Source organism: Tachyglossus aculeatus, chromosome X1 (assembly GCF_015852505.1).
Source record: "Tachyglossus aculeatus isolate mTacAcu1 chromosome X1, mTacAcu1.pri, whole genome shotgun sequence".
NCBI lineage: Eukaryota > Metazoa > Chordata > Mammalia > Monotremata > Tachyglossidae > Tachyglossus > Tachyglossus aculeatus.
Genome location: NC_052101.1, coordinates 6,101,333 through 6,127,712, shown reverse-complemented (window position 1 = coordinate 6,127,712; position 26,380 = coordinate 6,101,333). Strand labels below are relative to the sequence as shown.

At 43.3% G+C, this 26,380-nt stretch overlaps 1 protein-coding gene across 1 annotated transcript in view; it reads right to left on the bottom strand.

The window, feature by feature from the left end:
- Positions 1–26,380, bottom strand: part of PXDN (peroxidasin) — a 124,665-nt gene that overhangs the window by 71,151 nt on the left and 27,134 nt on the right. Inside the window, exons 3-4 of the mRNA XM_038771651.1 lie at positions 1,595–1,666; positions 693–764 (exon numbers count right to left, since the gene is read on the bottom strand). Coding sequence (XP_038627579.1) covers positions 693–764; positions 1,595–1,666 — 144 coding nt within the window. The remainder of the gene's footprint in view (positions 1–692; positions 765–1,594; positions 1,667–26,380) is intronic.

Here is a 26,380-nt window from a genome sequence, read left to right as displayed (position 1 = left end):
ATCTGTAAAACGGGGATGAAGACAATGAGCCTCCGTGAGACACGGACTGTGTCTAACCTGATTAGCTTGCATGTACTCCAGTTGGTACATAGTAAGCACTTAAATAAACTCATTATGGGCCGAGGACGTGTCTGCCAATTTCTCTTGTATTGTACTCTCCCAAGTGTTTAGAACAGTGCTCTGTAGATAGAAAGTGCTCAATAATTACTGATTGACTGACCAGAAAAACCCCCCAAACGAGTCTACAGCTTCAGATAATAATGATAATAATAAAGGTATTTGTAAAGTGCTTACTATGTGCCAGGCATTGAACTAAGCACTGGGGTGAATACGAGCAAATCAGGTTGGACACAGTTCCGGTACCATGTGGGGCTCACAGTCTCAATCCCCATTGTGCAGATGTGGTATTTGAGATGCAGAGAAGTGAAGTGACCTGCCCAAGGTCTCACGGCAGACAAGTGGCAGCAGCAGAATTAGCACCCATGACCTTCTGCCCCTCAGGCCCTTGTTCTATCTGCTATGCCGTGCTACTTCAAGATACTGGAGCAATCCTATTCGACTGGAGCAGTGGGAAAGACTGCCAGGGAAACTTAAAATAGTAGCCTACGACTTGGTAACTACAGCCACGAAACTCGGAATATCGAATCAATGGACATTGCCCCATTTGGGTGATATAACAGTAAATAACTTACAGATATTTTAAATTTTCCAGGTCTTCGAAGGCTCCACTAGGAATTCTCTGAATTTGATTGTTGTTCAGAAGGCTGAAAAGAAATTCAAATGACCATTCATTTTCTGAAAACTACAAAAATGAAAGTCCAAAGTGTAAATTACTAAAATCCTAACGTAAATTAGAAGTTTAGTCAATCAATCAATCAATCGTATTTATTGAGCGCTTACTGTGTGCAGAGCACTGTACTAAGCACTTGGGAAGTACAAGTTGGCAACATATAGAGATGGTCCCTACCCAACAGTGGGCTCACAGTCTAAAAGTCCAAACTGATTAGTTTATATCTACCCCAGTGCTTAGTACAGTGCTTGGCACATAATAAGGGCTTAAACCCCACAATCATTTTTAGTATTATTACAATTAAAATGACCAGTCATACCTCTCATAATTATGAGGACTGAATTCATTTTTATCATGCAATACTTTTTCAACCAAAAATGCAAGAGAAAATACTGCGTTCCCAATGTATTAATCACAGCATCCAGAGTCAGGATAGACGACTTATCTTTGTGGGGGGGCAAAGGGAATCCAGTGTGGTTAGCAATTTGCAATTCTATTCAATTCAAAACATTTAATTCCTTCTCTGAGCTCCGTTTGTGGGTTAACAATTTCCTGGTTTACTGCGGCTTCGGAAATTAAATCTATGATTTGACACGCTAGGCGATGTACATTTCATGTTCTCACACTGAAATGTCATCAAATTTTATGGTTGCACTAACTTGGAGCCATCACTTTCATTTTACTTAATGAAGGCCACATATATATTATTGCTTATTACTAGACACTAAAAACTAGTATTTACTGAACTCGGAAGTACATAATTATAAAAAAATCTTAACTTAAAAAAAGATGTGTTTCACTTACAGTGTATTTAAATTTTTAAGATGCTTAAATGCTCCAGGCTGGATCTCTCTAATTCTGTTAAAACGCAGATCCCTGTGGAAGAAAAAAAGAGGGGAAAAAAAAAATCAATGTTGTGGAACAGGGCACATTTGATGATCACTTTTAAAGTACCTCCCGCCTTATATGCAATTACCACTAATTGTATTTGAAAATTCATAAGCACGTAATTGACTTTGTAATGATCCGTTACAACAAGGAAACAGTGTGGACATCTGCTATGAAACTGAATGTGTTGGTTTGTTAAGAAAGGAAAATTGACAATTTTCACAACTCTCAAAGAAAACAGATAAACCAAGTCTAGTCTCTTGTGCCAACTGCTCAAATTAACCTGAGTTGTTCGATTATTGGAATGAAGTTTAGAGAAGCAGTGTGAGGTAGTGGAAATGGCATGGGCCTGACAGTCAAAAGGACCTGGGTTCTAATTCCAACTCCACCACAGGTCTGTTGGATGACCTTGGGCAAGTCACTTTACTTCTCTATGCCTCAGTTGTAAAATGGAGATGAAGACAGCCCCTTGTGGGACACGGATTGTGTCCAAGCTGATTACCTTTTATCTACCTCAGCAAACACAGTAAGAACATAACAAACACCATGAAAAAAAGTTTATCAACAGCTATCTTGCTTACAGTCATTTAAGAAAAAAAGTGCATAATCATTTAGAATGACAAAGTAAATTAAGGCTACCTAGAAAAATAAAATGCTTATGTCAAATAGAACTTAACAACTCCAAGTATATATGTCTTCAAACATGCTTTTACCAGATCTTAGAAAGACACCTGAATCAATCAATCGTATTTATTGAGCACTTACTGTGTGCTGTGTGCTGTACTAAGCGCTTGGGAAGTACAAGTTGGCAACATATAGAGACAGTCCCTACCCAACAGTGGGCTCACAGTCTAAAAGGGGGAGACAGAGAACAAAACCAAACATACTAACAAAATAAAATAAATAGAATAGATATGTACAAGTAAAATAAATAAATAGAGTAATAAATAAATAGAGCGATATTAATAGTAAATTAATAGAGTACTGAAGCAGTACTCAGGACAAAAAAAAATAAAATAAAAGAAGGTTTAGCTAAAAAGCATTCTTATTATTTTGGTAAGTTTGGAAAGATGTTACTAGGCTTCTTGGAGTTTATTGAGAAATTAAACATGAAATGGTTCTCCAACCAGAGTTGTCACCTCCTCCAAGCTATCAATGGATTGTATTCGTTGAGCGCTTGTACTGTGCAGAGCACTGTGATAAGAGTTTGGGAGAGTATAATGTAACAAAGTTGGTAGACACATTCCCCGCCCACAAGGAGCTAACTCCAAGAAGCATTCTAGTCTGATTCCCCATCTTCCTGTTCATGCCATCCCTTCAACCACTTTGGCACGACTGTGCATATCTGTGTATTTGTGAGAAGGTGAATTTTGTTGTTCTGTACAATTCTTTTCTTATTCTTGCACCTATTGTGAATTTGAGTATTCCGCGACCACTTCCGTATTTTTTCCAAGAAAACTCTCTGGATCCACTACCAGAGCAACTGCAGATGGAGGTGCGGCGTTCTGGGAAAGACATGTCCATGGCGTCGCTATGGATCGAAGACAACTCGACGGTATAAAACAAGACAAGTCTACTTGTTTGCCTGTTTATGGTATCTGTTAAGCGCTTACTACATTCCAGGAACAGTTCTAAGCACTGGGGTAGTTACAAGGTAATCAGGTTGGGCAAGATCCCTGTCTCAAATGGGGCTCACAGTCTTAATCCCCATTCTACAGATGAGGTAGCTGAGGCCAAGAGAAGTGAAGGGACTTGCCTGAAGTCACAAAGCAAGTGGAGCTGGGATTTAAACCTAGGTCCTTCTGAGTCCCAGGCCTGTGCTCTAACCATTAGGCCATATTTCTCTCTCCCTAAAGAGGTATAAGATCCTAAAAAATAGCACATAAAGATAGTAACACTAATTGCATTTACTGAGTACTCATTTGGTGTAGTGGACTTCACCAGTAATAGTAATAATAATAATAATAATAATAATAATAATAATAATGTGGTACTTGTTAAGCACTTACTATACATATACATACAAGCGCTAGGGTAGATACAAGCAGATTGGTTGGGACACAGTCCCTGTCCTAAATCAATCAATCAATCAATCAATCAATCGTATTTATTGAGCGCTTACTATGTGCAGAGCACTGTACTAAGCGCTTGGGAAGTACAAATTGGCATCACATAGAGACAGTCCCTACCCAACAGTGGGCTCACAGTCTAAAAGGGGGAGACAGAGAACAGAACCAAACGTACCAACAAAATAAAATAAGTAGGATAGAAATGTACAAGTAAAATAAATAAATAAATAGATAAATGGAGTAATAAATATGTACAACCATATATACATATATACAGGTGCTGTGGGGAAGGGAAGGAGGTAAGACGGGAGGATGGAGAGGGGGACGAGGGGGAGAGGAAAGAAGGGGCTCAGTCTGGGAAGGCCTCCTGGAGGAGGTGAGCTCTCAGCAGGGCCTTGAAGGGAGGAAGAGAGCTAGCTTGGCGGATGGGCAGAGGGAGGGCATTCCAGGCCCGGGGGATGACGTGGGCCGGGGGTCGATGGCGGGACAGGCGAGAGCGAGGTACAGTGAGGAGATTAGTGGTGGAGGAGCGGAGGGTGCGGGCTGGGCAGTAGAAGGAGAGAAGGGAGGTGAGGTAGGAGGGGGCGAGGGGATGGATGGACAGCCTTGAAGCCCAGGGTGAGGAGTTTCTGCTTGATGCGCAGATTGATCGGTAGCCATTGGAGGTTTTTGAGGAGGGGAGTGATATGTCCAGAGCGTTTCTGGACAAAGATAATCCGGGCAGCAGCATGAAGTATGGATTGAAGTGGAGAGAGACGCGAGGATGGGAGATCAGAGAGAAGGCTAGTGCAGTAGTCCAGACGGGATAGGATGAGAGCTTGAATTAGCAGGGTAGCGGTTTGGATGGAGAGGAAAGGGCGGATCTTGGCAATGTTGCGGAGCTGAGACCGGCAGGTTTTGGTGACGGCTTGGATGTGAGGGGTGAATGAGAGAGCAGAGTCGAGGATGACACCAAGGTTGCGGGCTTGTGAGATGGGAAGGATGGTAGTGCCGTCAACAGAGATGGGAAAGTCAGGGAGAGGACAAGGTTTGGGAGAGAAGACAAGGAGCTCAGTCTTCGACATGTTGAGCTTTAGGTGGCGGGCGGACATCCAGATGGAGATGTCCTGAAGGCAGGAGGAGATGCGAGCCTGGAGGGAGGGGGAGAGAGCAGGGGCAGAGATGTAGATCTGGGTGTCATCAGCGTAGAGATGATAGTTGAAGCCGTGGGAGCGAATGAGGTCACCAAGGGAGTGAGTGTATATTGAGAACAGAAGGGGACCAAGCACTGAACCTTGGGGAACCCCCACAGTAAGAGGATGGGAGGGGGAGGAGGAGCCTGCAAAAGAGACTGAGAAAGAACGACCGGAGAGATAAGAGGAGAACCAGGAGAGGACGGAGTCTGTGAAGCCAAGGTCAGATAACGTGTGGAGGAGAAGGGGGTGGTCCACAGTGTCAAAGGCAGCTGAGAGGTCGAGGAGGATTAGGACAGAGTATGAGCCGTTGGATTTGGCAAGCAGGAGGTAAATGGGGCTCACGGTCTTAACCACCATTTTGCAGATGAGGTAACTGAGGCCCAGAGAAGTGAAATGACTTGCCCAGGGCCGCACAGCAGACAAGTGGCAGAGCCTAGACACTTGAGAACTAAAGAATACAGATGTAACACATTTCCTGCTCAGAAGGAGCTTTCATGCTAAGAAAAGATTTACAACTAGAATGGTCAAAATAAATGAGTTTATATATTTGTTCATATATGCATACTTACACACATATGTAAACTCAGTTACTTATTTACATATATATAAGACTGTGAGCCCACTGTTGGGTAGGGACCGTCTCTATATGTTGCCAACTTGTACTTCCCAAGCACTTATTACAGTGCTCTGCACACAGTAAGCGATCAATAAAAATGATTGAATGAATATAAGATACGTACATAAATATGCTGCTAAGAGCTATGTCCTGAATAACTTGTATCTACCCCAGCGTTTAGAGCAGTGCTTGGCACAGTGTGTGCTTAGCAAGTACCCTGATTGCCATTCCCCTTCCAAATGTTGGAACTATGCTGCCAACTTGTACTTCCCAAGCGCTTAGTACAGTGCTCTGCACACAGTAAGCTCTCAATAAATACGATTGAATGAAATGTTTTTAAGGACTGCTTCAATCCCTGGTGGAATCAAACGTGGGCTCCATTTAGCAGCCTCAGTAATAATCCCCAACGATGATCAAAAGGAAAGAGCATTCCACTCCAATCAAACTGGCAGTGGAATCTAAATAAGTCGACAGAAATGACTCAATACATCCTGAAATAACAAATGTAATTCCTTAGGCAGAAAGCTTGGAAAGGGAACCTTATGTGGGTAACGGTCAGTTTCAATTTCTCTTGGCTATGAGGTTCACCAAACTGACAACAGTGTGGTCAATACTACCCAATCTTAAACATTTACAAAGCCTTAAATGTGGGTGGCAAAAAAGTGACAACCCTGTGCTATTAAAATTGGACTGAATCCCCTTTTTCCTCTCCTCCTCCCCCTCCTTCCCCTCCCCATAGCACCTGTATATTTGTTTGTACAGATTTATTACTCTATTTATTTTACTTGTACATATTTACTATTCTATTTATTTTGTTAATGATGTACATTTAGCTTTAATTCTATTTGTTCTGATGACTTGACACCTGTCCATATGTTTTGTTTTGTTGTCTGTCTCCCCCTTCTACTGTTGTTGGGTAGGGACTGTCTCTGTATGTTGCCAACTTGTACTTCCCAAGCGCTTAGTACAGTGCTCTGCACACAGGAAGCGCTCAATAAATATGATTGAATGAATGAAAGTACTGCCATTAATGATGATTATGGTATTTGTTAAGCGTTTACTATGTGCCAGGGACTGTACTAAGTTCTGGGGACACTGTACCAAATTCAACATAAACATTTTGTTAAGCGCTTACTATGTGCCAGGTACTGTACAAAGCACTGGGAACACTGTACTAAATTCAACATAAACACATTTGAAGCCTTTGAAAATATATTATCTCCATCAGGTGAGCGCATAGCCACTTCCGCAATTGCAAATAGTCATCTCAACCTAGCATGCCTTTCCCATAGATCTTGTTATGAAGTTATTAAGTTAATTCATTCATTCATTCAATCGTATTTATTGAGCGCTTACTGTGTGCAGAGCACTGTACTAAGCGCTTGGGAAGTACAAGTTGTTAATGTCATTAAGTTAATAAAGTTGTTATTTCTCCCTCTAGACTGTAAGCTCGTTGTGGGCAGGGAATGTGTCTGTTTGTTATACTTTACTCTCCCAAGCGCATAGCATGCACATGGTAAGCGCTCAATAAATACGATTAAATGAATGAATAATGAGAGGACTGAAACATTGCTTGTAAATCTGGAATAATGACACGAACCTATGGCTATGTATACATGGAAAAAGACACAATTAAAGAGGTCCTCCGTGTCTGAAGTCACTGCTACTGACGCTGAGATTTTATCAGCGTATGTGGGCATGAGTGATAATATCAGAGCTAGACTGATCACCTCTTCTCTCCCTTTGAAAGAAATCATTATCTATGCCAGCAATTTCATAGTCATCCTCCCTTTTGCATCACCAATAATGATAATACTAGTTGTGGTATTCATTAGGTGCTTATTTTGTGCTCGGCACTGTACTAAGCGCCGGGTTGGATACGAGCAATCAAGTTGGACATGGTCTTTGTTCCTCACACGGGGCTCACATTCTCAATCCCCATATTCCAGATGAGGTCACGGAGGTACGGAGAAGTGAAGTGACTTGCCCAATGTCACACAGCAGACAAGTGGCGGAGCCAGAATTAGAACTCATGATCTTCTGATTCCCAGGCTCTTGTTCTATCCACATCACGCTACTTCTCTACTATGCAACTATGTAGAGGTTTCTACCCCTTAAGCGCTTTGCTACTCTAGATTGTAAGCTCCGTGTGGGCAAGGGAAGTGTTCCCCAACTCTGCCATGTTGTATTCTCATTCATTCTTTCAATCTTATTTATTGAGCGCTTACTGTGGGCAGAGCACTGTACTAACTGCTTGGGAAAGTACAATACAGCAATAAAGAGAGACGATCCCTGCCCACAACAAGCTCAGAGTCTTGGGGCAGCGGGGGGTGTACTAAGCATTCTCCCAAGCGCTTAGTACAGTGTTCTGCACACAGCAAACACTCAGTAAATATGATCGATCCAAACCCACCTCTGCCCCAAAATATCTAGCAGCGTGGCTCAGCAGAAGGAGCGCGGGCTTTGGAGTCAGAGGTCATGGGTTCGAATCCCAGCCCCACCACAAGTCTGCTGTGTGACCTTGGGCAAGTCACTTAGCTTCTCTGGGCCTCAGTTACCTCATCTGCAAAAATGGGGATTAAGACTGTGAGCCCCCCGTGGGACAACGTGATCACACTGTATCCCCCCAGCGCATAGAACAGTGCTTTGCACATAGTAAGCGCTTAACAAATGCCATCATCATCTACCCTTATACTCTGCTCCCGTGTGTAATTTATTTTAATGCCTGAATCTCTCACTAGACTGTAAGCTCCTTGAGCGAACATGCTTGCTAACTCCGATATACTGTCAATCAATCAATCGTATTTATTGAGCGCTTACTGTGTGCAGAGCACTGTACTAAGCGCTTGGGAAGTACAAATTGGCAACTTATAGAGACAGTCCCTACCCAACAGTGGGCTCACAGTCTAAAAGGGGGGGACAGAGAACGAAATGAAACATACTAACAAAATAAAATAAATAGAATAGTTATGTACAAGTAAAATAAATAAATAAATAAATAGAGTAATGAATATGTACAAACATATATACATATATACAGGTGCTGTGGGGAAGGGAAGGAGGTAAGATGGGGGGATGGAGAGGGGGACAAGGGGGAGAGAAAGGAAGGGGCTCAGTGTGGGAAGGCCTCCTGGAGGAGGTGAGCTCTCAGCAGGGCCTTGAAGGGAGGAAGAGAGCTAGCTTGGCGGATGGGCAGAGGGCGGGCATTCCTGTTGTGTTGTTGTGTTGTTGCCCTCTCCCAAGCGCTTAGTACAGTGTTCTGCACGCAGTTCATGTTCAATGCATACCACTGATGGATTGCATCTGCTACACAAAGAACCTGGAACTGTGTTCATTCATTCATTCAATCGTATTTATTGAGTGCTTACTGTGTGCAGAGCACTGTACTAAGCGCTTGGGAAGTACAATCAATCAATCGTACTTATTGAGTACTTACTGTGTGCAGAGCACTGTATTAAGTGCTTGGGAAGTACAAGTTGGGAACGTATAGAGACGGTCCCTACCCAACAGTGGGCTCACTTGTCCGCTCCAGAATCAGAACTTCTTAAAGATCCTGCCTCCACCTAGTCGGATCATTTCTGATTGTTTCATGCCAGGCTGACTTTTGGAATATTTATTATTCCTTTAATAATGAGTGTTTTAGACATTAAAAACAAACAACCATCGGAATAACAGGCCAAGCTGCTTTTCAAGAATTGACATTGCTATTTTTAGCCTGCGAAGGAATTAGGCTTACTCCCTCCAGAATGACAGTAGGTTTGTTCTCTGGTGTCTTTATTTACAAATAGCATATTGGTGAGAATGTAACCCTGAATATACAGGTATTTCAGTCGGCAGATCTGTGCAGCACAAACTGATAATTGATGAGCAATTTAATGACAACATATATGGTAGTCCAAGATAGGATGCTGTTGCTTTTAGAAAGGAAAGGACGAGCACAACTGGGAGAGAGAGAGAGAGAGAGAGAGAGAGAGAGAGAGAGAGAGAGAGAGAGAGAGAGAGAGAGAGAGAGAGAGTAAAGAGAGAGAGAGTATAAGTATAATATAAAATGCATATATATATACTACATATATATAGTATATATATACATATATATATAAAAGAGAGAGAGAGAGCATAAGTATGTAAGTATAATAGAAAATGCAAAGTATATATAATGTGCTGATGCCATGCCTTTAGGGTGGGGTATTCATGCCTCCAACATGAAAAGTGAAAATTTGTTAGTAGGGGAGTGTGTTATTTCACTCTAGGGGAGTTTGTTTTTTCACTGTTGACTCTGACTAGAGAGAAATGCCTTAAATCACTGTATTAGAAGGAGAGTAAGGGGGAGGTGGGCGAGGGAGAGACAGAGAAATAGAGGGAGAGACAGAGAGGAAGAGGGGTCTCTGTGTTGACATCCCATCTGGAGTTGAACCAAGGTGTCCCCCCTGCCCCAACTCCAGAGAAGACTGTGGCCTCCTGTGGGACAGGGACTGTGTCCAACCTGATTGCCTAGTAATAATAATGATGGTACTTGTGAAGCGCTTTCTATGTGCCAAGCACCGTTCTAAGTGCTGGGGTAGATACAAGGTAATCAGGTTGTCCCACTTGGGGCTCACAGTCTTAATTCCCATTTTACAGGTGAGGTAACTGAGGCACAGAGAAGTTAACTGGCTTGCCCAAGGTCACACAGCTCCCAAGTGGCTGAGCTGGGATTAGAACCCATGTCCTCTGACTCCCAAGTGTGCTTGATACATAGTAAGCACTTAGCAAATACCATAATAGTGTGAGAGAGAGAGAGAGAGAGAGAGAGGGAGAGAGGGGGAGACACAGAACAAGAGAGGGGCTTCACTGAAACCAAATCATAATAATAATGATGGCATTTGTTAAGCACTTACTATGTGCAAAGCACTGTTCTAAGCACTGGCGGGGGTACAAGGTGATCAGGCTGTCCCACATGGGGCTCACAGTCTTAATCCCCATTTTCCAGATGAGGGAACTGAGGCTCAGAGAACTTAAGTGACTTGCCCAAAGTCACACAGCTGACAAGTGGCGGAGCAAGGATTAGAACCCATGACCTCTGACTCCCAACCCCGTGCTCTTTCCACTGAGCCACGCTGCTTCTACTTAATCACCTTTAGTAACATTTCCTATAAGAAAAGCAGCTCTGACATACAAGATATTGATTTAAAATACAGTTTCCAGGAACCATGTGTTTTACATCTTAATACTAGCTGTGGTATTTCTTAAACTCTTACTTTGTGCAATCCCTGTATTACCCATCAAATCACCTTCAGTAACAGGGTTCCTGCGAGAAAAGTACTTCTGACATACACGGTTTTGATTTACAGTTTCCAGGAGCCACTTGTATTTTACCTCCTAACACTAATCGCGATATTTTTTAAGCTCTTACTACATGCCGAGCCCTGTGTTAACCACTGAGGTAGATATGGGATAATCCAGTGAGACCCACAACCTGTCCCACTTGGGACTCACAGTCTAAGTAGGAGGGAGAACAGGGATTTAGTCCCCATTTTACAGATGAGGAACTGAGGCACGGTCACACTGCAGACAAGTGGCAGAGTCGGGATTAGAACCCAGAACTGGGATCGTTCCAGGTGGCCAGGCTGGGCTGAGCAGTCTCTCTGATCCAGGTCAGTCAGACGGCATTCACTCGGACACAATCCCTGTCAACTGCAGCTCACCGTCCGAAATGGGGGAAAAACCCACAGAAAGACTGCTACAAATGGCCGCTTAAATTGGAGAAGCAACGTGGCCTAATGGAAAGAGTCCAGACCTGGGAGAAGGACCTGGGTTCTAATCCCGGCTCCGCCACTTCTCTGCCGTGTGACTTTGGCAAGTCACTTCACTTCTCTGAGCCTCAGTTATCTCATCTGGAAAACGGGGATTCAGACTGTGAGACTCATGTGTCCAACCCGATTACCTTGTATCTATCTTGTATTATCTTGTATCTTATCAGCGCTTAGAACAGTGCTTTGCACATAGTAAGCGCTTAATAAATGCCATTATTATTATTATTATTATTATTATTATCAGAGAAGCAGCGTGGCTCAGTCAAAAGAGCACAGGCTTTCGAGTCAGAGGTCATGCGTTCAAATCCCGGCTCCACCAATTGTCAGCTGTGTGACTTGGGCAAGCCACTTAACTTCTCTGTGCCTCAGTTACCTCATCTGTAAAATGGGGATTAAGACTGTGAGACCCCTGGGACAACCTGATCACCTTGTAACCTCCCCAGCATTTAGAGCAGTGCTTTGCATATAGTAAGCATTTAATAAATGCCATTATTATCATTATTATTTTCCCAGCGCTTGGTACAGTGCTTGGCAATCGCCTAATACCACAATTATTGTTATTACCCAATTTAGAAACAAAATCAAAACAAACCACTCGTTCTTTGCCCTAGCACCCTAAATTATGTTCAGGGGCTGGTGTCTACAAGCCCTGAGCAAATCTTCATAAATCATAAGCACTCAGTAAGTAGTACTGGTATGATTTTGAAGTCTCCATTGACTAGGATTTAAATCATCAGCCCGGCACCTTCAGGAAAGGAATCAAAAGCCACAACTAAAAAACCCAACCACGTTGCTGTTTCCAAAGTCACCAAATCTAATAAGAAGTATTGGTTAGAGTTAGTCATAAAGGCACCAAAGTGTTATAATAATAATTTTGGTAATTGTTAGGCGTTATGTGCCAAGCACTGTTCTAAGCGCTGGAGGAGATACAAGGTAATCAGGTTGTCCCACGTGGGGCTCACAGTCTTTAATCTCCATTTTCCAGATGAGGTAACTGAGGCACAGAGGAGTTCAGTGACTTGCCCAAAGTCACACAGCTGATAAGTGGCAGAGCCGGGATTAGAACCCAAGACCTCTGACTCCCAAGCCCACGCTCTTTCCACTGAGCCACAGCTGCTTCCCGGGAATAACTTCCCTAACTGATTAGCAGCACGGCCTAGCAGAGAAGCAGTGTGGTCCAGGGAATACAGCACGGGCCTGGGATTCGGAAGGTCCTGAGTTCTGATCCTGACTCTGCCACGTGTCAGCTGTGTGAACTTGGATAAGTCACTTCTCTTTTCTGAGTCTCAGTTACCTCCTCCGTAAAATGGGGATTAAGACTGTGTGTCTCGCAAAGGACAGGGACTGTGCCCAACCTGATTATCTCGTATCAACTCCACCACTTAGCAGGGTGCCTGGCACTTAGTACAGTGTGCAACGAATAACCATAACAAAAAAGAGTAGAATGAAACTATATTAGCGCTGTTGTCTAGCAACCTAAAAGATGAGACAGGATGTGAATAAAACCTACAAATCAATGAAACAGGTGTCCGGGATAATCAAAGATTATTTGTTCATCAAATTCAGGCCTCAGGACCAGGGTGGTTCCCACAGAAGCCAGGAAAAGGAAACACTTTCCAAGGTGGACAACGTATGGCAGTTAATGTCACGGAGAAAAGTTGTCAAAGTTGAAAATATTAGGATTAGAAATGACTAAATAGGTCCATGGATAAAATCATTAAAGAGAAGATTGGGGAATCAGAATAGACATCACTAAGAGTTTCATATTAAGTGCCGTCAACTCATTTCTGATTCATAGCGACTCCATGGATACACTTTCTCCAGAATGTCCTGTCCTCTGTCACAATCCGCAACCTTTCTAACGGTTCTTCATTATTGTAGTTATGGTCTCGCTCCATCTAGCAGCCAGTCTGCATCTTCCACGTTTTCCCTGGACTTTCAAGCGCTTAGTACAGTGCTCAAGCGCTTAGTACAGTGCTCTGCACACAGTAAGCGCTCAATAAATACGATTGATGATGACTTTTCCTAGCATTAGTGTCTACTCCAGAGAATCAGTCCTCCTGATTACGAATCCAAAATATGCTAATCTAAGTCAGGCTATTTGGCTTTCCACTGCTGTAAAATCCATATGTTGGTTTTTCGGGCAGTCCATGGTATTCACAAAAGCCTTCTCCAACAACACATTTCAAAAGAATCAATGCTCTTTCTATCCTGCTTTTTCACTGTCCAGATAGGAGAAGAGGTCCCTTATGAGGAAAGCAACTAATCAATAGTTTTATTGAGTACCCTCCTAGGCACTAGGGAGAGAACAACACAATAATAATAATAATGATGGCATTTATTAAGCGCTTACTATGTGCAATGCACTGTTCTGAGCACTGGAGAGATTACAAGGTGATCAGGTTGTCCTATGTGGGGCTCACAGTCTTCATCCCCTTTTTACAGATGAGGTAACTGAGGCACAGAGAAGTGAAGTGACTTGCCCAAAGTCACACAGCTGACAAGTGGAGGAGCCGGGATTTGAACTCATGACCTCTGACTCAAAAGCCCGTGCTACTTCCCACTGAGCCACGCTGCTTCTCAAGCAATAGAGTTCATAGGCACATTCCCTACCCTCAGGGAACTCGAGGTCTAGATGTGGAAATGCTATTATCATCAATCGTATTTATTGAGTGCTTACTGTGTGCAGAGCACTGTACTAAGCGCTTTTTATGCTATTGATACCTGTCTACTTGTTTTGTTTTGTTGTCTGTCTCCCCCTTCTAGACTGTTGAGCCCATTGTTGGGTAGGAATTGTCTCTGTTGCCGAATTGTACTTTCCAAGTGCTTAGTCCAGTGCTCTGCATACAGTAAGCGCTCAATAACTATGATTGAATGAATGAAATGAAGAGTCACATTGCTTTAGCACTTAGTTTTTTTTATTTATAATGGCATTTATTAAGCACTTACTATGTGCAAAGCACTGTCCTAAGCACTGGAGAGGTTACAAGGTGATCAGGTTGTCCCACGGGGGGGCTCACAGTCTTCATCCCCATTTTACAGATGAGGGAACTGAGGCACAGAGAAGTTAAGTGACTTGCCCAAAGTCACACAGCTAATTGGCGGAGCCGGGATTTGAACCCATGACCTCTGACTCCAAAGCCCGTGCTCTTTCCCACAGAGCCACGCAGTAAACACTCCATAAATACCACTGATTGACTGACTGCTTTACAACTTATTTGATAGGAACAGAACACAGGCTGTGGGGAAAACTAGTCTGACCCAAAATAACACTTCTCCTGCTCTAATGATTTCTCCAACATTAATAATCAAATAGGAAATGATATTGACTTTGGATACAATGAAATTCAGAAGTGAAAACATGCCATTTACCACTTGAAGCCCAGTACACAAAATGAAGATCGCTTCAGACACTCTATTTCCTCTGACCAAACCTGTCAGTGATATCTGTTGTACAGTACTCTCCCAAGCACTTAGTAGAGTGTTCAGGATGTAGTAAGTGCTCAAGAGATCATCAATCGTATTTATTGAGTGCATACTGTGTGCAGAGCACTGTACTAAGTGCTTGGGAAGTACAAATTGGCAACATATAGAGACAGTCCCTACCCAACAGTGGGCTCACAGTCTAAAAGGGGGAGACAGAGAACAAAACCAAACATACTAACAAAATAAAATAAATAGAATAGATATGTACAAGTAAAATAAACAGAGTAATAAATATGTACAAACATATATACATACATACAGGTGCCAGTATATATGGCACCTGTAGAGATGCCAGTGCCAGCGATTAATATTTATTGAACATCTACTACGTGTAGTCAGAGTACTAAGTGTTCAGGTTTGCAGTAGCCATAAAAGATACAAGAATATAGTTCATTCATTCAATAGTTTATTGAGCATTTACTGCAGGCACAGCACTGTACTAAACACTTGGGAGAGTACTATATAACATTTATTCATTCATTCACTCAATTGTATTCATTGAACACTTACTGTGTGCAGAGCACTGTACTAAACGCTTGGGAAGTACAAGTTGGCAACATACAGAGACGGTCCCTACCCAACAACAGGCTCACAGTCTGGAGGGGGGAGACAGACAACAAAACAAAACATGTGGACAGGTGTCAAGTCGTCAGGACAAATAGAATTAAAGCTAGATGCACATCATTAACAAAATAAATAGAATACTAAATATGTACAAGTAAAATAAATAGAGTAGTAAATCTGTACAAACAGATAAATAGGTGCTGTGGGGAGGGGAAGGAGGTAGGGCACGGGGGATGGGGAGGAGGAGAGGAAAAAGGGGGCAATAAGCATATTCCCTGGCCACAAGAAGCTTACAGTCTACCGTTCCATGTATTTTAACAGCCCTTACAGTCTGATTCCCTGGCACTGTAGCCTCTTTTTTTCCTGGGTAAGCCACAAGGGTTAGTGGAAAAAGCCCATGCCCCATTCATTCATTCAATCGTATTTATTGAGCACTTACTGTGTGCAGAGCACTGTACTAAGCGCTTGGATGACTGGATGATCTAGTTTCTAATCAGCCCCTTGCCTGCTGTGTGAATCTGGTAAATTCTCTTCACTTCTCTTGCCCTCAGTTTCCTCATCTGTAAAATGGGGATGAAACATCTGTTCTCCCCGCTACTTAGGCTGGAAGTCATACTTGGGTCAGAGACGGTGTCTGACCTGATTATCGTATATTTAGCCCACTGCTTAGTATGGTGCTTGGCACAGAGTAAGCACTTAAATACTAGTATTATTATTACCACTATTATTAATATTGCTATTGCTGGGCATGAGGCAGTATGGAAGACTCTTCAGGAGGGAACCTGGGCTTCCAGATCACCTGTGTCTACAGGTGCTATCTTGCAAACTATTCTCACTCCAAAAGCCATCGGGGGAGCTCAGTAGCAAACAACGGGTTGCAAGAAGTGCTCTTTCCCTGCTTCCAAATATGCCTATTTCTCAGTCTCATGGGAGTATGTTGGCATTAATTTTTTTAATTTAATTTAATTAATTTTAGACTGTGAGCCCACTGTTGGGTAGGGACTGTCTCTATATGTTGCCAATTTGTACTTCCCAAGCACTTAGTACAGTGCTCTGCACACAGTAAGCACTCAATAAATATGATTGATTAATCCAGTGAGTTACAGGGTAGCCCATGAGGCCTAAGGATTCTTTACCAGGACAGCAGATTTTTATTTCCAAAACGGTTGCCTCAGATTAAAATGCTAAATACCTCAGGGCAAAACATCTTCCGACTTCCATTTCCCAATAAATAACTGAGCTTCCTGTCAGAGTCCTGCACACTTTTTCCTTAAGGATGTTTAAGCTAGCCTAAACCCAGAGAATGGAAACAAAACCCAAGAGTTTAATCGGACTGATTTTTTAGACAAAACAATGAGCCTTGTCCCACACAAGGTGGGAAACTTGTTCCATTTTTGGAGATTGCGGTTGGAATGAATGAGTGTTTCTTTCTCAACAGAATAGCTGTAAAATCTTGGAGCTGGAAAAAAACAGGGAGTTTGTGTTTATTTTGGACATCGCTTTTGTTCTCACATTAAAAGCTGCCTGGAGGGTGAACTTATCTTTACGAATGTTCCAGGATTTGGAAATGAGCACTCTCCCATCGCTGGTCCTCTCCTGATGAGGTTAGTACAAAATGCTTCCATAATTATTCTGATCTACCTTTGGCTGACAAAGCAGATGAATTTGAAGCGGCTCTGGATTGCAGGGAAGAAGAAATATACTGCAAGTTCTCTGATGACTATCACCAGAAAGCTCAACAGGGATCAGATGTTGGCTGACAAGAGGCTCTTGTTTCTACATGCTTGAAGGCAGATCTGTTCTTCATTAAACGTATCCTAAACCAGATCATCATCATCATCATCAATCGTATTTATTGAGCAATTACTGTGTGCAGAGCACTGGACTAAGCGCTTGGGAAGTCCAAGTTGGCAACATATAGGGACAGTCCCTACCCAGCAGTGGGCTCACAGTCTAAAAGGGGGAGACAGAGAACAAAACCAAACATACTAACAAAATAAAATCAATCAATCAATCAATCAATCAATCGTATTTATTGAGCGCTTACTACATGCAGAGCACTGTACTAAGCGCTTGGGAAGTACAAATTGGCAACACATACAGTCCCTACCCAACAGTGGGCTCACAGTCTAAAAGGGGACAGAACCAAACGTACTAACAAAATAAAATAAATAGAATAGATATGTACAAGTAAAATAAATAGAGTAATAAATATGTACAAACATATATACATATAGACAGGTGCTGTGGGGAAGGGAAGGATGTTTATTTTGGATATCATTTTTGTTCTCACATTAAAAGCTGCCTGGAGGGTGAACTTATCTTTACGAATGTTCCAGGATTTGGAAATGAGCACTCTCCCATCCCCCGTCTAGCTCCCTGAGGACAGGGATCGTGTCTGCAGAGTCAACGGTACTTTTCATGCAGTAAGTGCTCACTAAATACTATTCAATCGTATTTATTGAGCGCTTACTGTGTGCAGAGCACTGTACTAAGCGCTTGGGAAGTACAAGTTGGCAACATAATACTAGAGAAGCAGAGTGGCTCAATGGAAACAGTGTGGGCTTGGGAGTCAGAGGTCACGGGTTCAAATCCCAGCTCTGCCAACTGTCAGCTGTGTGACTTTGAACAAATCACTTAACTTCTCTGGGCCTCAGTTACCTCATCTGTAAAATGGGGATGAAGACTGTGAGCCCCCCGTGGGACAACCTGATCCCCTTGTATCCTCCCCAGCGCTTAGAACAGTGCTTTGCACGTAGTAAGCGCTTAACAAATACCACCATCATTTTCTAATGATATAGTTCTTGCTGTGTGCCAGGGATGGTACAAAGTGTCGAGGGAGACACGAGATAATCAAGTTGGATACAGTTCATCTCCACATTCTTTCATTCAATCATATTTATTGAGCACTTACTGTGTGCAGAGCACTGCATGGGGCTCACAGTCATAATCCCCATTTTACGGATGATGTGTCTGAGGCACGGGAAGGTTAAATGACTTGCCCAAGGTCATATAGCAGACAAGTGGCGAAGATGGGATTAAAACCAACGCCCTCCGACTCCCAAGCCCGTGGTCTTTCCACTGGGCCGCGTTGCTTTGCTGTTGTTTGATTGATTCCCACACTCGATTTCTAACACGCTCCACTGCAGCATCTATTCCAGGCTGCTTCCCTGATCATCATCATCATCAATCGTATTTATTGAGCGCTTACTGTGTGCACAGCACTGCACTAAGCGCTCGGGAAGTACAAGTTGGTAACATATAGAGACAGTCCCTACCCAGCAGTGGGCTCACAGTCTAAAAGGCAGTGGGCTCACAGTCTAAAAGATCCTGATCATGAAGTCGGTATTTTCCTGAGCGAAAAAAAACCCCAAAACCCTAAGACAGTTATAGGCTTCACATGCACTCATGAAAACACCTCTAAGGCAGCTCTGTTTCACTACAAAGGGGCAGAGGTCAAGCTGAAACACAAAAAGGACAATGTCAGAAACATGTGGCTTTCGTAAAAGATTGGGATCTTTTTAAGGCTTTTTAATTCACTCCCCCTAATTCCAGAGAGCCGGCGCAGTCCCAAACTTCCTTAACGTCATTCCAAAAGCTCCTCAACACTTTGAGAGAGAAAAAAGCAACTGGCTTATTTGGGAGGGAAAGATTCAGCCTCATAAGTCTTTGAACCATTTCACCCTTCATTCATTCATTCAATCGTATTTATTGAGCGCTTACTGTGTGCCGACCACTGTACTAAGCGCTTGGGAAGTACAAGTTGGCAACATATAGAGACGGTCCCAACCCAACAACGGGCTCACTTCGCCACGTGTCCCCAGGAGGATGGGGGAGAGAAGGAAGAGAAGACAGTTGCAGTTGTCTAGTTTACCACTTATTTTTGAGTACAATAGAAACAATTGGGGAAAGAAGAGCTTTCAGATCATTTAACTGATTTTTTTTGGATTCTTTATGCACTGAAAAACATATTACCACACTACTTCTTCATCAGTCAATATTTACTAAACATCTATTGTGCACAGAGAACAATAATACTAATAACAACAACAGCCACAGTATTTGAGTGTTTACTATGCACTGTATTAGGGGCTGAAATACATACATTAGAGAAGCGCAGCGTGGCTAAGTGGAAAGAGCCCCGGGTTGGGAGTCAGAGGTCATGGGTTCTAATCCCTGCAGAGCCACTTGTCAGCTGTGTGACTTTGGGCAAGTCACTTCACTTCTCTGGGCCTCAGTTACCTCATCTGTAAAATGGGGATGAAGACTGTGAGCCCCAGAGTGCGACAACCTAATTACCTTGTATCTACCCCAGCGCTTAGAACAGTGCTCGACACATAGTAAGTGCTTAACAAATACCATTATTATTATTATTATTATTATACATTTTAGTCAGATGAAACAGTCCCACATAGGGCCCCTCATCTGCCCATTGTGGGCAGCGACTGTTTCTCTTTGTTGCTGAATTGTAGTTTCCAAGCGCTTAGTACAGTGCTCTGCACACAGTAAGGGTTCAATAAATATGATTGAATGAATAAAGAGAGAGAACATGTACCGAATCCCCATTTTACAGATGAGGAAACAGGCACTGAGTAGTGAAGTGACTGTCCCCAGGTCACACAGCAGGGTGGTAGTGGTGCCAAGTTTAGAACCCAGGTCGTCTAACTGGCAGACCCAAGCTCTTTCCACTAGAAGCAGCGTGGCTTAGTGGAAAGAGCCCGGGATTTGGAGTCAGAGGTCACGGGTTCAAATCCCAGCTCCACCAACTGTCAGCTGTGTGACTTTGGGCAAGTCACTTCACTTCTCTGGGCCTCAGTTACACCATCTGTAAAATGGGGATTAAGACTGTGAGCCCTCTGGGCCTCAGTTACCTCATCTGTAAAATGGGGATTAAGACTGTGAGCCCCCTGTGGGACAACCTGATCACTTTGTAACCTCTTCAGCCCTTAGAACAGTGCATATAGTAAGCACTTAATAAATGCCATCATTATTATCATTATTAGGCCATTTTCCGCAAGAGTAAGTGAGCTCCCATTTACCTTCGTCCAGCGCTTAGAACAGTGCTTGGCACATAGTAAGTGCTTAACAAGAGGTCACGGGTTCAAATCCTGGCTCCGCCAATTGTCAGCTGTGTCACTCTGGGCAAGTCACTTAACTTCTCTGGGCCTCAGTTACCTCATCTGTAAAATGGGGATTAAGACTGTGAGCCCCAGGTGGGACAACCTGATCACCTTGTAACCTCCCCAGCCCTTAGAACAGTGCTTTGCATATAGTAAGCGCTTAATAAAAGCCATCATTATTATCATTATTAGGCCATTCTACGCAACAGTAAGTAAGCTCCCATCTACCTCCACCCAGCGCTTAGAACAGTGCTTGCCACATAGCAAGCGCTTAACAAGAGGTCAAGGGTTCAAATCCCAGCTTCGCCAATTGTCAGCTGTGTGACTTTGGGCAAGTCACTTCACTTCTCTGGGCCTCAGTTATCTCATCTGTAAAATGGGGATTAAGACTGTGAGCCCCGCGTGGGACAACCTGATCACCTTGTAACCTCCCCAGCCCTTAGAACAGTGCTTTGCAAATAGTAAGCGCTTAATAAATGCCATCATTATTATCATTATTAGGCCATTCTACGTAACAGTAAGTGAGCTCCCATCTACCTCCACCCAGTGCTTAGAACAGTGCTTGGCACTTAGTAAGTGCTTAATAAATACCATCATTCTTATTATCAAATAGAAACTCCTTACCGTCGGCTACAAAGCGCTCAATCAGTTCTCCCCCTCCTACCTTACCTCCTCACTTATTCCCTAGTATAGCTCTTCCCACACGCCACATTCCTCTAGCACCAGCTGGCTCGCTGTGCCCTGAGAAGCAGCGTGGCATAGTGGACAGAGCACGAGCCTAGGAGTCAGAGGGTCATGGGTTCTAATCCCGGCTCCACCACTCATCTGCTGTGTGACCTTGGGCAAGTCGCTTCGCTTCTCTGGGCCTCGGTTCCCTCATCTGTAAAATGGGGATTGAGACTGTGAACCCCACATGGGGCAGGGACTGTGTACAATCTGATTTGCTTGTACCTTCCTCAGCGCTTAATACAGTGCCTGGCACATAGTAAGTGCTTAAACACCACAATTATTATGGCTATGATCTCGCTGCCAACATCTTCCCTCTGGCCTGGAAGTCTTTCCCCCTCCATATTATCTCTCTAGATGGCAAACTCGTTGTGGCCAGGGAATGCGTCTACCAACTCTGTTATATTCTTCTCTCCCACGTATATCAATCATTTATTGAGCACTTACTGTGTGCAGAGCACTCTGCCCCCAGTAAGTGCTCAATAAACGATTGATATATGCCAGACCACCAAGCTCCGCACCTTCAAAACCTAAAGTCATCTCCTCTGAAAGCCCTTCCCCAATTAAGCCCTCTTTTCCCCAAATCCGTATCCCTTCTACAACCTTCATGCACTTGGAACCAAACCCTCTATAACAATAATAATGATGATATTTTTTAAGCGCTTACTATGTGCCAAGCACTGTTCGAAGCGCTGGGGAGGTTACAAGGTGATCAGGTTGTCCCACAGTCTTCATCCCCATTTTACAGATGAGGCAACTGAGGCCCAGAGAAGTGAAGTGACTTGCCCAAAGTCACACAGCTGACAATTGTCGGAGCCGGGATTGAGCGTTTACGGTGAGCAAAGCACTATACTAAGCACTTACTGAATCCCCATTTTACAGATGGGGGAACTGAGGCACGGATAAGTTAACTGACTTGCCCAAGGTCATGCTTTAGGCAAGTGGGAGAGCTGGGATTAGAAAGAGGTCCTCTGGCTCTCAGGCCTGGACTCATTCCACTAGGTTAAGATGACATGTCTCAGCTCTACATGCTCAATTCATTATAGATTATGCTTACATAATAATAATGATGATAATGATGGCATTTGTTAAGCGCTTACTATGCGCAAAGCACTGTTCTAAGCGCTGGGGAGGTTACAAGGTGATCAGGTTGTCCCACGGGGGGCTCACAGTCTTCATCCCCATTTTACAGATGACGCAACTGAGGCCCAGAGAAGTGAAGTGACTTGCCCAAAGTCACACAGCTGACAATTGGAAGAGCGGGGATTTGAACCCATGACCTCTGACTCCAAAGCCCGAGCTCTTTCCACTGAGCCACGCTGCTTCTCTGCCTCCATCTCCTCAAGAGAATCTGTGACCAATCGTCCCACTATCTTCTGCCCTCAAAATGTTTTTGAGGTGGAGATTTAAGTGGGGTGGAGTGGAAAAAGTTGGGCAGAGTGAAATGACTGCTTCAACCAATTTCTGTTCGAAGCAAGAAAAATAATGATAATGGTATCTGTTAAAAGTGCTTGCTATGGATCAAGTGTCGTTCTGAGTTCTGTGGTAGAAACAAGTTGTAGTCCCTGTCCCACAGAGGCTGACACAGTAATATTCGTTTCCAAAGAAAGGACAATCAGGTATATCATTATTAGACGTTAAGCTATTTGAGGAAAGGGATCACATCTTCTATTAGACTCTCACAACTGTAGTGTTGATAAGAGTACCCTGGACAGACTAAGAGCTCAATAAATATTATTAATTGACTTGCCAAAAGGGGTTGGAAAAAAAAAAGCCAAACCACATCAACCAATCAACTGTATCTACTGAGCACGACATGAAAAAACCAAAGAACTGAAAACTCCGATGTGGTGACATTAAAAAAAAAGAAGAATTAGCCCCCGGGTTCTAAGCCCAGTTTAGCTACAAAGATGTTCAACTTTGGACAAGTCATTTAACTTCTCTGTTTTTCAGGCTCCTCATCTGCTAAACCGGGGATTAAATTCCTGTTTTTCCAATGTCTCATGTATTTGAGTACCCTGCATCTTTCCCAGAGCTAAAGGAAGTGCTTGACGTAGTAAGCGCCTAACAAATACCACAATTACGACACAGAATCCACTAGACTGTAAGCTCCTTCAAGACAGGGAACATAGCTAACTGTACTGTTAGCTACTGTAGAGAAGCAGCGTGACTCAGTGGAAAGAGCATGGGCTTTGGAGTCAGAGGTCATGGGTTCGAATCCCGACTCCACCACATGTCTGCTGTGTGCAAGTCACTTAACTTCTCTGCACCTCAGTTACGTCATCTGTAAAATGGGGATTAAGACTGTGAGCCCCACGTGGGACAACCTGATCACCTTGTATCCCCCCAGCGCTTAGAACAGTGCTCTGCACATAGTAAGCGCTCAATAAATGCCATTATTATTACTGTACTTTTCTAAGCACTTAAAACGCAGCTCTGGCCCTACAGCAGCATGGCTCAGTGGAACGGGCATGGGCTTGGGAGTCAAAGGTCATGGGTTCTAATCCCCGCTCCGCCAGCTGTCAGCTGTGTGACTTTGGGCAAGTCACTTAACATCTCTGTGCCTCAGTTCCCTCATCTGTAAAACGGGGATTAAGACTGTGAGCCCCATATGGAACAACAGGATTACCTTGTATCCCCTCAGCACTTAGAACAGTGCTTGGCACATAGTAAGCGCTTAACGAATGCCATCATTATCAAGACACTCATAAAATACTACTCACTGATTTTAAGCTTCTTGGGGACAGAGGTCACATCTACTAATTCTATGCTCCGTGCACATTTCAGTCAGTAAATACTATTGATTGACAAATCATCAAGATCAATCAATCATTGGAAGCAAATATGTTAGTATTCGGTGTCGACAAACATTCACATAGCAGAGCCTGAAAACTTCACAAAAAGAGCTTTGTAACCAAGTCAGTGCAGTTACTGGATGATGTCAACCGCAATTCAGTGTCTCCTGAACAAGAAAATGTACCCAAAAATGTGCCACTTAGTTGAGAAAAAGAGAAATTCTTTACTATTTAAAGACAATTTCCAACTTACTGTTTTTTAAACTCATTTTTTCCGATGTAAAAAACTCTATTTGCAGAATCATGAGAAGGCATTCAAAAGTACTCGGGGAAGGTCTATTCTTTTGAAGTTCACTTTTCAAGATATTTTATGGAAATGTTGATGAAAATTTGAAGATACTATCCAGAAAGTTGTACAAACCCAATATGGAATACAAAGATAAAAGCCATTATCATTTCTTAAACCAGAATTGAACCATTATTTTTTGAATGTATTCTTTAAGCACTTACCATGTGCCAGGCACTGTACTATGCCCTGGGGTAGACATGAGCGAATCAGGGTGGACAACATCCATGTCCCACATGGGCTTAACAGTCTTAATCCCCATTTTACAGATCAGGTAATTGAGGCACACAGAAGTTAAGTGACTTGCTCAAGTTTGCACAGCAGACAACTTCTAAACTGTGAGCCCACTGTTGGGTAGCGACAGTCTCTACATGTTGCCAACTTGTACTTCCCAAGCGCTTAGTACAGTGTTCCGCACACAGTAAGTGCTCAATAAATATGATTGAATGAATGAATGAAAGTGGTGGAGGGGGAATTAGAACCCAGGTCCTTCTTTGGAAACCTTCTTTGCAACTCGACCAGCACAAAACTGGAAGCCATTCATTCATTCATTCATTCAATCGTATTTAATTAATTAATAATGGCATTTATTAAGCGCTTACTATGTGCAAAGCACTGTTCTAAGTGCTGGGGAGGTTACAAAGTGATCAGGTTGTCCCACAGGGGGCTCACAGTATTAATCCCCATTTTACAGTTGAGGTAACTGAGGCACAGAGAAGTTAAATGACTTGCCCAAAGTCACACAGCTGACAACTGGCAGACCCGGGATTTGAACCCATGACCTCTTTTAGACTGTGAGCTCACTGTTGGGTAGGGACTGTCTCTATATGTTGCCAATTTGTACTTCCCAAGCGCTTAGTACAGTGCTCTGCACACAGGAAGCGCTCGATAAATACGATTGATTAAATACGAATGATGATGACTCCAAAGTCTGGGCTCTTTCCACTGAGCCACGCTGCCTCTCTATTTATTGAGCGCTTACTGTGTGCAGGGCACTGTACTAAGCGCTTGGGAAGTACAAGTTGGCAACATATAGAGACGGTCCCTACCCAACAGTGGGCTCATCTTTTCAGCTATTATTGTTTTGCTAATCTCACCCAACATTAATGTTCTGGGTCCAAAATTCTAAACTTGCAGAGTCAAACCTCCATTTTATCCTTGAACAAATTTGGGAATTGCCTTCTCCTTCTGAAGCAGCATGGCGTCGTGGCTAGAGCACGGGCCTGGGAGTTGGAAGGTTATGAGTTCTAATCCCGACTCTGCCACTTGTCTGCTGTGGGAGTTTGGGGAAGTCACTTCGCTTCTCTGTGCCTCATCTGTCAAATGGGGATTGAGACAGTGAGCCCCACATGGGGCAGGGACTGTGTCCAACCTGTTTTGCTTATATCCACCCTTGTATATATGTATATACCTGTATATATGTATATATGTTACTCTATTTATGTTATTTGTTCATATTTATTCTAATAATTTTATTTTGTTAATATGTTTTGGTTTGGTCTCTGTCTCCCCCTTCTAGACTGTGAGCCCACTGTTGGGTAGGGACCGTCTCTATATGTTGCCAATTTGAACTTCCCAAGCGCTTAGTACAGTGCTCTGCACACAGTAAGCGCTCAATAAATACGATTGAATGAATGAATCCACCCCAGCACTTAGTACAGTGCCCACCACATAGTAAGTGCTTAACAAATACCATAATTATTGATTGTTATTATTATTATGACAAAGAGCCTCTGTCTCTCTACCTATTTATGTTCAGGTCTCGGCTTTTCCAATCCCCAGTTTTGAATTCCAGGATCTTCCAGACCCTGATGCTTTTCCTTCAAAATATCCTGGAGGAAGAGGAGAAGCAGTGTGAGCCCATAGATGGAGCCCGGGCCTAGGAGTCAGAAGGACCTGAGTTCTAATCCCGGCTCCTCCACTTTTCTGCTGTGTGACCTTGAGCAAGTCACTTCTCTGGGCCTCAGTTACCTCATCTGGAAAATGGGGACTGAGACTGTGAGCCCCACGTGG